The 15,223-nt window shown below is 44.2% G+C and overlaps 1 protein-coding gene across 7 annotated transcripts in view; it reads right to left on the bottom strand.

Moving 5' to 3' along the window:
* Positions 1-15,223, bottom strand: part of LOC126095036 (dual oxidase maturation factor 1-like) — a 112,661-nt gene that overhangs the window by 58,148 nt on the left and 39,290 nt on the right. For all 7 annotated transcript variants that reach the window (XM_049909704.1, XM_049909703.1, XM_049909707.1 and 4 more), the window contains exons 3-5: positions 5,080-5,137; positions 4,832-4,972; positions 4,534-4,641 (exon numbers count right to left, since the gene is read on the bottom strand). In XM_049909704.1, coding sequence (XP_049765661.1) covers positions 4,534-4,641; positions 4,832-4,972; positions 5,080-5,137 — 307 coding nt within the window. The remainder of the gene's footprint in view (positions 1-4,533; positions 4,642-4,831; positions 4,973-5,079; positions 5,138-15,223) is intronic.

Genomic DNA, 15,223 nt, shown 5'->3' with positions numbered 1-15,223 from the left:
CGTAAAGTTGCAGACAGGCATGATTAAAAGACACTCACATGTAGGTTTTGGCCACAGCCTTCATCTGTAAAGAGACACACACACACACACACACACACACACACACACACAACAAAAAAAACGCAAGCACACCTCATGCATACACAACCACCAATTCCAGCATCTCGGGCCAGAATATGTGTGTGTATGTGTGTGTGTGTGTGTGTGTGTGTGTGTGTGTGTGTGTGTGTCTTGACTGATGAAGGCTGTGGCTAAAAGCTACATGTGAGTGTCTTTTAATCATGCCTGTCTGCAACTTGACGTGTATTCTTGACAGTAAGTAGCAATCTGTCTTTTTCTACACTGATAAAATAAATTCATTTTGATAATTCTTGTAAAAGACTTGTAAATAACAATATGTAAACCTGTATATATTACATGGTATCTGTGATATTATTAAGCTTTGTTGGCTGTAATTATTCCATTTCAGTATTGAAATAAGTAAATTCTTCATGTGTAGGTTATGAATAGTTGTGTATGCAGTACCAGAAGTCCTTTATAGACTGTATTTCTTGAAGCCCTTTTATTCAAAGTATAGTTTATAGTTAACTCAAGGCAATAACATAAATATTATGCATAAAAGCATTTTATTTGAGGAAATATTCAAAAGCTTAGAGGCTGCAGAACCACACACTCACAAAAGTTTGATTCCATTAATAATTTTTTGTTGTAAAATTGACATACATCATCTGAAAGCCCTCATTTCTTTCCTTCTTTTTATGTAGTTTAGGAAATATTTTAGTCCAAAATTATTATTGTTGCATCAGTTCCAGAATGTTCAAATTTTAGAACATAATCTTTTCAATGTTTCAGTCTAACTATTTTGTTGTCTTGATTTTTCTGTATCCACAAATGTACAGTATTGCAAATAAAACATATTAGTTAAGGAAATATCTCATGGAGGTTAGTTCATCACAATAAAACATATTAGTGCAGAAAACATCTCATAAACATTAGTTCACACAGCATCTTAATCATCAATTGTGTAAAAGTGTTACCTATAATTCATGACTTTTATATTGTTATTTAATACGGGGGCTATCAGTTTCTGTTAAAATATCAAGCCAGTTTTAGGTTAATACAACTTACACGATTATAATTATTTTGTAAAAGTTTCTCTGGACCATCAGTCTGGAATATTTCTCCATGTCATAGATGAAATTGGAATAAATGATGTATACTGAGATTACCAAAAAAAATTGAGAGACTGATTTGCTAGCCAGTATTTATCTTTAGGAGGGAAAATATTTAGTACAGCCAATAGACATGTATGAAAGTCCATGATACTCTACCATCTTTTGGAATTATAGTTGCTTCCTCAAGGAAAGAGTAAGACAGTTTAGGGCACATATCTCAGACCCCAGGATGATAGGGACTTGCCTGTGTTCAAACTGGCATTTTTATTTATTCACAGTTTCAGGATAAGTAAAAATTCTTACAAACAGCACCTACAATTGCAATTTAGTTAGTTATTACATACCACATGTACACTGTAAAAGAAAGAGCATCAACAAAATTTTTAATAAGATACCATATCCAGGATATACAGTAGCATTAAATAAATATAAGAGCACATAAGGTAAGACTAGAAAAGAAAGGGTTAAGAAGGCCATTCATTCACTTCCTAAAGGCCAAACCATTTAGAAGCAATCACTGTATGGTTATCAATCAGTACTCTTTTTATTTCTCCATAAGTTTTGAATCTTTTCTGGTCTTGATGTCTTCAAAGTAAATTTTACTTGAAACTTCCTGGCAGATTAAAACTGTGTGAACGACCGAGACTCGAACTCGGGACCTTTGCCTTTCGCGGGCAAGTGCTCTACCATCTGAGCTACCGAAGCACAACTCACGCCCGGTACTCACAACTTTACTTCTGCCAGTATCTCGTCTCCTACCTTCCAAACTTTACAGAAGCTCTCCTGCGAACCTTGCAGAACTAGCACTCCTGAAAGAAAGGATATTGCGGAGACATGGCTTAGCCACAGTCTGGGGGATGTTTCCAGAATGAGTGCTAGTTCTTAATAAACATAAATTCCTTAATAGAAATCAGGTAGACACAAAATGAGTGTCACAATATATACTTTCAGCCGACAAGGCTTTTGTCAGCCAGAGGCTGCAGTTGTGTGGTGTGTGGTGTGTGTGTGTGTGTGTGTGTGTGTGTGTGTGTGTGTGTGTGTGTGTGTGTCGTCTATATTTGACAAAGACCTTGTTGGCTGAAAGCTTATATTGTGACAGTCTTTTTGTTGTGCCTATCTGTGACTCAGCATCTCCATGATATGGTGACTAGCAACTTTTCTTTTCATAATATTATTACATTTCATCCTGGATTTTCCACTGTTTAATAAAAATAAATTTGGATTCCAAAAGGGTATTTAAACTGAACATTCCATTTTAACATTTGTCAACCATCATCTTGAATCCATAAACAATAAAATATCCCCTGTTGGAATCTTTTGTGATCTGCCTAAAGCATTTGATTGTGTAGACCACAAAATTCTACTTACAAAGGCTGAGCACTATGGCTTATATGGTAAAGTAGGGATGTGACTCAAATGATCTCTGGATGACAGAAGACAGAAGATAGTGGTGAAAAATTCTGCAAAGGCACCTGCCTGCTCTGACTAGGGCAAAGTGAAATGTGGAGTTCCACAGGGCTTAGTGCTGGGACCCTTACTTTTCCTAATCTTCCATGGTGTATGACATTAAAAGCACACTTCAGCCTGTTTGCAGATGACATCACCATTATGACAGAGAATGTACCAAACTGTAGTCCAGAGAACTCTGTGACCACTATATTCAAAGAAGCGCTAGATTGTTTCACTTCTAATGGACTGTCTCTCAATGTTAACAAGACTCAGTTCATTCAGTTTCAGAGAGCAAACAAAAAACTGGAAAATATTGAAATAAAATGTGGTGACAAAGAACTATCCAGAGTTTAGTTTTCCAAATTCATTGAATTACACATTAACATCAGTCTAAACCGGTCAATTCACATCATCGACCTATGTAAAAGACTGACTTCAGCAGCATTTGACATTTGCTCAATTTCATCTGTTTGTGACTTGGAAACAATCAAAAAGCTGAGTACTTCAGATATTTCCTTTAATTTATGATATATGGCTTCGTATTCTGGGAAAACCAGTCATTAGAAAATAAAGTCTTTATTGCACAGAAGAGAGTCATCAGAATTATGGATAAAGTGCCCCCTAGATGCTCTTACAGAAACTTCTTCAAACAACTGGGGATCCTCACCATGCCATTCCAATACAGTTTTTCACTAATGTGCTTTGTGAACATTAATTAGACAATGTACAGAACAAGCAGTGAATACCATGATCATGATACAAGAAGTGAACATGATCTTCACAGAGATGTAAAAAATCTCAATACGGTACAGAAAGAATTACATTATTTACACATAAAAGTGTACATGTTAAATCAGACTCTGGAGATAAGACTAAATTCAAAAATAGCTAAATTTTTTTTTTGAGTAGTTCTTTCTACTCTTTACAGGATTTTTTTGATAATGTGTAATAATTAGTGAAATTTGTTTAATTGTAAGGATTCCTATAAGATATGACTATGTAGAACTGTATATTAATTGTTGACAATGTGTTTTATATGAATTAGAATGTAAGCCTTACAATTTATTTGTGTAAGCATCATTACTACTATAATCTATGCTGTTATTTGAAGACTTGAACCTCATGTATCTGTTTAGTATGATTTAGATTGAAGTCTCATGGTCATGTCCATTTACATATGATTATTGTAGTAATAATCTGTCATACTTTGCATTCTAGCTATACTTTGTGGTATAGGATCCACAGAACTTATAAATAAATAAATGGTAAATGAAAGAGACAATTTCAGAAATAAAATTATGAACACAAAACTTGAAGTAAAATAAAGAGGAAAACAGGGAAAATACAGACAGACCAAAGAAAACTGGAACTCATCAAAGAATGAAGATGTTACAGGATGAGAAAAATAAGAATGAAACAAGGAAAAAAATGAATAATCGTGTAGAATTCGTTAAACATTGTCTGATGATGTGTGATGATGACAACGATGATGATGATGATGATAATAATAATAATAGTAGAAGTAGTAGTAGAAATAGTAGTATTGTTGTTGTTGTGGTCTTCAGTACTGAGACTGGTTTGATGCAGCTCTCCACGGTACTCTATCCTGTGCAAGCTTCTTCATCTCCCAGTAACTACTGCAACCTACATCCTTCTGAATCTGCTTAGTGTATTCATCTCTTGGTCTCCCTCTATGATTTTTACCCTCCACACTGCCTTCCAATACTAAATTGATGATCCCTTGATACCTCAGAACATGTCCTACTTAGTAGTATTAGTGTAGTAGTAATTCACTAAAATACTATTAAAAACTGGCTAATATTACAAAGCACTGAGACTGAATGAAATACTATGTGGAAAATAAAGGTAAAAGGAATTTATTGCAATGTATTCTCTGTAAATATCTTACCTCGTGGCCCAAAACCAAATATTCCTTGGTCCCACTCCCAGGTAAAACGTTCATTATAGTTGATAATCTCATCTTTGAGGGCTTTATCATCTGATGTGTTCTGTCCTCCTGAAATAGTGTCAAATAACAGAAGAAACACATACATACATAGCAATGGATAAGTGTACAATAAACTTTCTCTCTCTCTCTCTCTCTCTCTCTCTCTCTCTCTCTCTATCTATCTATCTATCTCTATCTCTGCCCACCACACCCACACACACAAACACAACACATACTCATAATTATGAAAACCATATACCTTCCTGCTTAAGAGTGACATTGACGGAGCGCAATCCTAGTTTGACACCTATGATGGCATTTATCTCCTTTGGAGTTCCAGCTTTGTAAGGGGTTTTTGCAATGACATCACCAGTCTCCCATTCTTGCCCAAAGTTTCCAACTACAGCCCAAAATACAAAAGAATGTGGATTATTAGAATTCAAAGCATTAAAAGCTATTTAAACAGTTTTAAAAAACGAATTAGGTAGAAGAGAATTTGTAGCTCACGCATCAGTGTGACACCAACAAACAGGCTCAGTGTTGTCCTTAACCATATCCAAAGTCTCTGTAACACAATCATAAATATTGAAGATCACTATGTGGATACTACATAATGCATATAATTTTAAAAAGTAGATTGTGCAAGTATTGTGTGGCTCTGAAGTACAACTGCCATACAGTATACACATAATATGCAATTACAATAATTAATCTATCATGAGATGCATATCTAATTCTCTCTCTCTCTCTCTCTCTCTCTCTCTCTCTCTCTCTCTCTCTCTCTCTCTCATGTCTCCCCTCTCCCCCCCCCCCCCCCCAAAAAATCCCTCACGCCAACACTCTCCATCCCTCACACCATCACCATTCCTGGCCACTGCTTTTGGGAAAAATATATCTGATCTCTAAGTTAATGATTTAATTCATTAACAAAACTTCAAAAAGCTACTAAATTTATGTAGTAATTTCAGAATATAACAAGCTTTTAAATTTGTTAAAGCAGGATTCGCTGTCTGTAAGTGCATTCAGAACAGTGGTCACTTTTACTTCATATACATTATCAGATAACATACATCAATGCAGCATCCAAATGATACTGTAAGAAAAACATGCTAACTGCAATTGCTAAAACAGCATAAAAACGACATTTTATTGTAAATAATATATTTAAAAACAGCTTAGTCTTCAAAACAATTCAGGGTGGTTAACGAGTGTCAATTACAAAGGGGTTTTAATGTTTATAGTTCCATTACATCATCAGCCACATAATAAGGCTTTATCAGGATGAAGTGCTTATTTTAGCTTTTATTCAGTCAGTCTACATAGGTTTCAATAGGTTTACAAGAATGGGATTCCATTTGCTCAGGAGTAAAGAGTGCCTTTTGTAATAAGAGGTTGAATGTATAATTCAATAGAAAATCTCTGTAATCTGTAGTTGCCTGGCAGTTTGAATAAATGCATGGCAGAGAATACTGTTGTTTGTAGGGTGGCTGCAACATCAGAAGACTGTAGTGAAATTAGGGACTGGCAACCACGCTGAACATGAATAAATTCTATATAAAGCACATAAATACGTGAAGAGATACATTATTGTTCAATCCCACAACAGATGACAAATTACTGTACATAATAATCACTATAACATAGCTAGGAGTAACCCTCTGGAGTGACCTAAAGTGGAATGACCACACTAAATAAACAGTAGAAAAGCCAATGCAAGACTGAGATTCATTGGGAGAATCTTGTGGAAATGTGATTCATCCATGGTAGAAGAGAATTACAAAACACTTGTTTGACTGATTCTTGAATACTATTCATCATTCTGGGTCCCTTACAAAGTAGGATTAAAAGAAGAAGTACAGAAGATTTAAGGAAGAGTGGGACTTTTCATCACTGAGATGGGTTACTCAATGGGAGAGGGTTACTCCAGTGGAAGACGCTTCAAGAAAGGTATTGTGCATCACAGAGAGGTATACCGTTGAAATATTGTGAGCTTCCACTCCTCCCAAATTTGTCTGCGAAATCATCACCCTGTGAAAATTAGATATCATACTGAGCCTTTCCAACACTCATTTATCACACGCACCAATCATGACTGTAACAGGAATGTGGGGAAACATACTGATGCCAGAAGTACCAGCTGACATTGCTGCAAGGTGGCTTGCAGAGTATAGATAAAGATGAATACTGCAAAAGAGTATATATGCATTCCAGTCACAGAATATTTAAATAAGAGGGGTTCTAAGGTGGTGGTGGTGGTGGTGGTGGTGGTGGTGGTGGTGGTTGTTGGGATGTTTAAGGGGGACTAAACAGCGAAGGTCATCAGTCCCCCATTCCAAAATCAGGCGAGCCGAAAATCTACGGAGCAGGTAAAAACCAAAGGGGGAGGAGACGTCCCCCCAGGCGCTAAAAGAACACAAATGGAGCAACAAACATTACAGACAAGAACAGGACAGAGGAACACCAGACAGAAAGAAACAGAAGAAAGGAAGACGGCCGGAGACTGGTTGACTGACCACGAGAACAAAAAAAGGGAAAGAGTCAACCATCTCACGGCACACCAGAACAGCAACAGACACAAGGACAAAAGACACAGAAAGGGAAAGGTGCAGGACCTCCCTAAATCGAACCATAAAACGGACTACCACGGATAAAATTTAAAACGTCATCAGCCATGGAGGCATCGTCGGATAAAACCAAAGCCAAAGTGCCCGGGAGATTAAAAGATTGCCGGAGTGTGCGCAGTCGAGGACACTCCAGCAAAATGTGGCCGACCGTCAGCCGGGACCCACACTGACACAGGGGGGGATCCCCCTGACGCAAGAGATGGCCATGCGTCAGGTACGTATGGCCGATGCGCAGCCGACACAGGACCACCGAGTCCCTGCGAGAAGCCCGCAGGGAGGAACGCCACACAGCGGTCGTCTCCTTGACAGCCCGCAGTTTATTCGGGGCTGTCATGCCACGCCACTCAGCAGCCCACATCCCAAGCACCTTACGGCGCAACACCAGCTGCTGGTCGTGAGCCGTAAGGCCGATCTCCAAAGCTGGGGCGTCTATCGCCCCTTTGGCCAGCCTGTCAACACGTTCGTTCCCCGGGATGCCAACGTGACCTGGCGTCCAAACAAAAACCACCGAACGACCAGAGTGGGTAATGGTGGAAACAGACTCCCGAATAGAGGACACCAGAGGAGAAGAGGGATAGCAGCGGTCGATGGCCTGGAGGCTGCTCAGGGAGTCACTGCAGATGACGACGGACGCACCTGAGCAGGAACGCATATGCTCAAGAGCGCGCAAGATGGCCACCAGCTCTGCAGTAAAAATACTGCAGCCAACCGGCAAGGAGTGTTGCTCAACATGGGCAGCGTGAGCAAAAGCGTAGGCAGTGCGACCATCAACCAGGGAACCATCAGTGTAGACAGGCTCACAGCCCGGAAATGATTCGAGGAGCGCAAGAAAACGGCGACGGAGGGCCACAGGCGGAACCGAGTCCTTAGGTCCCTGTGCCAAATCCAGACGGACGGACGGCCGGGACAAACACCAGGGAGGTGTAGGTGTACGGACCCGGAAGGGAGGCAGAAGAGGGAATGACCCCAGTTCGGACAGCAGGGACTGGACACGGACAGCGACGGAAAGCCCAGACCTAGGTCGCCGTTCGGGCAGATGGAGGACCATGGCAGGGAAAAGCAGGCGACGATTGGGATGGCCTGGCGAGCAATGTACGTGGACAGCATAGTCGGCGAGCAGACGATGGTGGCGAATCTGCAGCGGGGGAACCCCGGCCTCCACCAGTAGACTATCCACGGGGCTGGTGCGAAAAGCGCCAGTTGCAAGCCGAACCCCACAGTGGTGTATGGGGTCTAACAACTTCAACACTGAGGGGGACGCAGACCCATAGGCCAGGCTCCCATAATCAAGCCGGGACTGCACAAGGGCCCTGTACAACCGCAGCAGCGTGCAGCGATCTGCACCCCAAGACGTGTGGCTAAGGCAGCGGAGGGCGTTGAGGTGCCGCCAGCATTTTTGCTTCAGCTGAGTAACATGAGGAACCCATGTGAGTCGGGCATCAAACACGAGTCCCAAGAAGCGGCAAGTGTCCACCACTTCAAGCAGGTGGCCGTCGAGGTAAAGTTCAGGATGAGGGTGGACCGTCCGACGCCTGCAGAAGTGCATAACTCGAGTCTTGGGTGCAGAGAACTGAAAACCGTGAGTCAGAGCCCATGATGCTGCCTTGCGAACGGCGACTTGCAGCCTGCGTTCGGCGACTCCCGTAGTCGTGGAGCTAAATGAGATGCAGAAGTCGTCGGCATACAAAGAAGGAGACACCGACGACCCCACTGCTGCAGCCAGACCATTAATGGCCACTAAAAATAAGGAGACGCTCAACACCGAGCCCTGCGGGACCCCATTTTCCTGTATGTAAGAGGAACTAGAGGTGGCACCGACTTGCACCCGGAAAGAGCGGCGCAATAAAAAGCTTTGAAGAAAAGCCGGGAGCCGACCACGAAGACCGCACTCATGCAATGTGGCGAGGATGTGATGCCTCCATGTGGTGTCATACGCCTTCCGCAGATCGAAAAACACAGCAACGAGATGCTGACGGCGGGCAAAGGCCGTACGGACAGCAGATTCCAGCCGCACCAAATTGTCCACTGCAGACCGGCCCCGACGGAAGCCACCCTGGGATGGAGCAAGGAGACCACGCGACTCAAGGACCCAACACAAACGCCGCCCCACCATACGTTCGAGCAATTTGCACAAAACGTTGGTGAGGGTAATGGGACGATAGCTGTCCACCGCCAGTGGGTCCGCACCGGGCTTCAAGATGGGGACAATAACACCCTCTCGCCATTGCGACGGGAACACGCCTTCGCTCCAAATGCGATTAAATATCGCGAGAATGTGTCTCTGGCAGTCCCTGGAGAGATGCTTCAGCATCTGTGCGTGGATGCAGTCCGGTCCTGGTGCTGTATCAGGGCAATCGGCGAGGGCAGCGAGGAATTCCCTCTCGCTGAAAGGAGCATTGTAAGTTTCAGAACAACGCGTGTGGAACGATAATGGCGTCTGCTCGGCCCGCTCCTTGAGAGAGCGAAAGGCGGGGGGATAAGTTGCAGTCACAGAGCTCGTAGCGAAGTGCGCAGCAAGGTGTTCAGCAATGGCGGCAGCGTCCGTGCACACAGCGCCGTCCAAAGAGATCCCAGGGACACCCGTAGGGGTCTGGTGTCCATAAATCCGCCGTATCCGGGACCACACGAGCGAGGGGGAAACACGGGAGCCCAAGGAGGAAACATACCGCTCCCAGCACTCCTGCTTACGCCGTGCAATAAGACGACGGGCGAAGGCACGGAGCCTCTTAAAGGCGATGAGGGTCTCCAGAGACGGGTGCCGCCTATGACGCTGGAGAGCCCGCCTACGGTCGCGAATAGCCTCAGCAATCTCCGGCGACCACCAGGGGACAGCCTTCCTCCGAGGGAGGCCAGAAGAACGGGGGATGGAAGCCTCGGCCGCTGAAATGATGGACGTGGTTAAAACACGAACCACCTCGTCAATGTCACCCTGTGGGGGAGACTCAATGGTTGCAGCGGAAGTAAAAGCTGGCCAGTCAGCCCTGTGGAGAGCCCAGCGGGGCAAGCGCCCAGAAGAATGACACTGGGGCAGTGACAAATAGATGGGAAAATGGTCACTACCACACAGGTCAGGGTGCACTCTCCAGTGGAGGGATGGGACAAGGCCAGGGCTGCAAATAGAGAGATCGATGGCCGAGAACGAGCCATGGGCCACACTGAAATGCGTGGGAGCACCGGTGTTCAAGAGGCTAAGATCGAGCTGAGCCAACACATGCTCCACGGCCCGACCGCGAACATCGGAGACAGTCCCACCCCATAGAGGGTTGTGGGCATTGAAATCACCCAGCAGCAAAAAAGGTGGCGGCAGTTCGGCTATCAGAGCAGCCAGGACATGCTGTGCGACAGCACCATCAGGTGGAAGGTAAATACTGCAGACGGTGATAGCCTGTGGCGTCCACACCCGAACAGCGACAGCCTCTAAAGCTGTTTGTAGAGGTACAAACTCGCTGTGAAGAGAGTTAAGGACATATATGCAGACGCCACCAGACACCCTTTCATAAGCTGCCCGGTTCTTAAAATAACCCCGATAGCCACGGAGGGCGGGGGTTCGCATTGCTGGAAACCAAGTTTCCTGCAGAGCAATGCAAAGGAAAGGATGACGGCTGATAAGTTGGCGGAGCTCAGCTAGATGGTGGGAGAAACCGCTGCAGTTCCACTGGAGGATGGTATTAGCCATGGATGGGAAAGGCGTGAAGGGACTGGGGAGGCAGATTACGCCTCCGGGGCCCCTGCTGCTACTGAGTCACCACCTGGACAACAGCCATCCATTGCATCCGAGGGACTGGCGAGATCCATGTCCTCAGCGGACGCCAGAATCTCCACCTCATCTTCGGATGCAGAGGGAGAAGGTTGCGGAGGGACAGGTGCCACCGCAATTTCAGGATGCTTGGGAGCCTTTTTCTTCGACTGCTTTGCGCGCTGTGCCTTAGGTGGGTCTGGCTGGGAGGGCCTCACTGGGTCAGTCTCAGGGACTGAAGACGACCGTGACGCCCTACGACCAGCGACTGGTGGTTGTTTGACAAACTTGCGGGCGTCCGCTTTGGCATTGGGCAAAGCCTGGGATGGGAGGGCCCCAAGGGACCCCTTCCGGGCGAGAGGAGCCGAAGAAGGCTCACGCTTCTCCGGCTGTGAAGGGGGAACAGATGTCCCCGGTGGTTGGGGTGGTGTTGCTCCTGAAAGAGATGGAGCAGGAGCAACAGGGAGTGAAGTGCCCCCCGCAACCAAGGGGGCCGGTGAATTCTGGCAGAGCTGAGAGCGAACTCGTGTTGCAGCAGTGGCATAGGTAGACGTCATGGGCACGGGATGGAGCCGCTCATATTTGCACCTGGCCTCGGTGTAGGTTAGGCGGTCCAGGGTCTTATATTCCATTATCTTCCTTTCCTTCTGGAAGATCCGACAGTCCGGTGAGCAGGGAGAATGGTGTTCTCCACAGTTAACACAGATGGGAGGCGGAGCACATGGAGTATCAGGATGCGAAGGACGTCCACAATCCCGACACGTGATGCTGGAAGTACAGCGAGATGACATGTGCCCGAACTTCCAGCATTTAAAAAACCGCATCGGAGGAGGGATATATGGTTTCACATCACAACGGTAAACCATCACCTTAACCTTTTCGGGTAAGACATCACCCTCAAAGGCCAAGATGAAGGCACCGGTGGCGACCTGATTATCCCTCGGACCCCGATGGACGTGCCGGACGAAGTGAACACCTCGTCGTTCGAGGTTGGCGCGTAATTCATCGTCGGACTGCAGAAGAAGATCCCGGTGGAATATAATACCCTGGACCATGTTCAGACTCTTATGCGGCGTGATGCTAACGGAAATATCCCCCAACTTGTCACAATTGAGCAACCTCCGTGACTGGGCAGAGGATGCCGTTTTGATGAGCACAGAACCAGAGCGCATCTTGGACAAGCCCTCCACCTCCCCGAACTTGTCCTCTAAATGCTCCACAAAAAACTGGGGCTTGGTCAACATGAATGATTCTCCATCAACCCGCGTGCACACGAGGTACCGGGGTGAATATTCTCCACTGCCTTCTTTAGCAAGACGTTCCTCCCATGGAGTAGCTAGGGAGGGAAACGATCTCTGATCCAATTTCTTCCCGTTGAGGTTAGACCTCGATTGCTTAGAGACTGCTGGTGGAGGCCCACCAGCGATAGATGATGTACCACGCTTCATTGCGGGTCATCCGCCCTGATGCCACCTACTCCGACCAAGGGCCCTCCCCACAGGCGCCACCCAGCCACAGCAAAGGCCACCTGGCAGGATGGCCATTGCCGGGAGTCCCAATGCCCCAGGGCGATGGGCATCTACTCCTTGGCATACGTGGGGAGTTAACGGCGCAGGCATCAGTAGAGCGATCCCTGTGTTGTCAGGGGGCTACAACCAAGAGGGTACATGGCGGCCCCACCACAACGGACTGGCTACCGTGCTGGATCTTAGGTGCAAAAATGGCCAAGGTCGTCGTCGCAGTTAAAAGAAACACTGCAGAGTGCAGTGTGGTAATCGCCCAAGAGATCGAAAACGAGCGGGACACCATTGCAACGACGAGAAAGACGGCTAAAGGTCTAATTGCACGACGGATACAGTGCACCATGTAAGGCGCCCTTCCCCAATTGGCTTGCTCTTCGGAATAATTTAGAAAGATGGAGGTCAAACCCGAGAGGGGACCATCACATAAGGCCGAAACATGTGAGACTCCTTTTAGTCGCCTCTTACGACAGGCAGGAATACCGCGGGCCTATTCTAACCCCCGAACCCGCAGGGGGGGGGGGTTCTAAGGAGGTGTAGCTTAAAAAGTTAGACAGAGATTTAGAAACCAGGTTTAAAACTAAAAGCATTTCCATTAGTAGCTGTACACTCTGTAATTTATTAGTTATAAAACACAAAACAAAGTTGGATAAATTGTAAAAAGATAGAAAATTAAGTGTGTGAGCCCTGGATAATTTGAAAAAAGCCAGACATCTTTAAGAGTTTCAGAAGGATTAGCAGGCAGCAACTAGGAAACATGAAAAAGGAATACGACAGAAGACAAATTAAATTTTTTGAGAAGTAAAATACTGAAGGAAGCAAGGAAAAACTAGTAAAGAAGACAAGTCTCAGCTAAAAGACTTGCATACCGGTACTTGAAAAACTCCATCTGAAGATTAGGAAATATAATAATACAGCAACTAAAGCAGGTAAAAGTGAGTATGGATGCCTAAAAAATGAGATTGGCAGAAAATCCAAAGATGGGTGCCAAACATAGGAAAATTAAACAAGCATTTAGAGTAAATGGAACAGTGTATGAACTTCAAGAGGTTAGATGGTAATCCGGTACTATGTATAGACAAAAATGCTGACTGTGTGTGTGTGTGTGTGTGTGTGTGTGTGTGTGTGTGAGAGAGAGAGAGAGAGAGAGAGAGAGAGAGAGAGAGAGACAGGTGATGCAATACTACAACAAGAATTTGGCTGAGCACTGAAAGATCTATGTCATGACAGCAGCCTTATAATAGAGAACATTCCCTCAGAATTATTTAAGATCTGTGGGAGAATCAACCATGACAAAATTGATCAGCATGATAAATAGTGTGCACAACACAGATGGCATTCACTCAGACTTAAAACAGAATTTAAAAACCCTTACACCAAAGAAGATTGACAATGGAAGGTGTATCTCTGGACGATAAGATTAACAAGGTGTGCACATTACTGAACCACTAGGCTAAAAGCATGATTGCAAAATTCACCACAAAATAACCTAAAAAATGAAGGAATGATTGGTAGAAGCTGACCTGGAGAAAGACTTACTTATATTCTGTAGAAATGTAGGAACATGAATAGAAATAGTGACCATGTGTCTTATCTTAAAGGATAGATTACAAAAAGACAGACCTTCATTTATAGCATTTGCAGATTTAGAAAAAGATTTGATAACATTGGTGATAATTTGAAATTCTGATGGCATCACTTATAAAACATGTGGATGAAACATTACCTACAACATGTACAGGAACGAAACTGCAGTTCTAAGAATCATAGGATACGAAAGAGAGGCAGTAATATAGAAGGGAGTGAGACATGGTTGTGGCCTTTCCTTTATGTTCTTTAATTTGTATATTCAGAAAGCAGAAAAGGAAGATAAGGAGCAATTTTGGAAAATGGATTAAAGTTAGGCAAGAAGAAATAAAAATTTGGATGTTTCCTCGTGACATTGTACTTCTGTCAGAGGGCAAAGAACTTGTGAAAGAAGTTGAACAGCATGAAAAAGTTTTGAAGGGAGATTATATGATGCATATCAACAAAAATAAAGGAAGAGTAATGGAATGCAGTCAAATTAAATCAGACAAGGCTTATATAATTAAATTAGGAAATAAGACATTAAAAGTAGAAGAACATCAACACCATCATATACATTTTCCCAGTTTCCAGCAGCTGGCCAGGTCTGTTTTGAACGTAAGTCTCTCCATCATTTTATGTCTTCCCACCATCTCTCTGCCTCCACCTTGATCCAGTATTTTCCTTTCATTCACATGCAGTCCTTCACTTCTTTTAGCCACCTGTCTCTTAGTTCCTTTTGGTCTTTTCCCTCGATTTTCATCGTGTGTGTTTTCCTGGGAATACAATTCTGTTTCATTTACTTAACATGTCAATACTATCTAAGCCTCAGTTCCTCTATCATATCCTATAATGGTTCCTCCTTCACTAATTCCCTGATCCTCTCATTCCTTACTCTACCTTTTTCGTCAGTCCAGCATTGTTTCTCAAGAATTTTGTCCCACTAGCTTGTATTTCACTTCCCTCTTTTTCTTTCGCCGCAATCATGTTCAGGACATATGTCAAGATTGGAAAATATTATGCCAGATGTATTAAGCTTCAGAGATATATGAAATTCTCCACCTTAATCAGTTCTTCCCTACCAGTTGTTATCCCACTGCAGCCTTACTCTTATTCCTGGTTGTTGTCATCATTTCAAATATATTTATGCTGAATTTCATCCTATATACTTGTGCTAGTCATTGCCATATTTCCAACTACTCCTG

This window comes from Schistocerca cancellata, chromosome 8 (genome assembly GCF_023864275.1).
Source record: "Schistocerca cancellata isolate TAMUIC-IGC-003103 chromosome 8, iqSchCanc2.1, whole genome shotgun sequence".
Lineage (NCBI taxonomy): Eukaryota > Metazoa > Arthropoda > Insecta > Orthoptera > Acrididae > Schistocerca > Schistocerca cancellata.
This window is presented reverse-complemented; position numbering and strand designations above follow the sequence as displayed.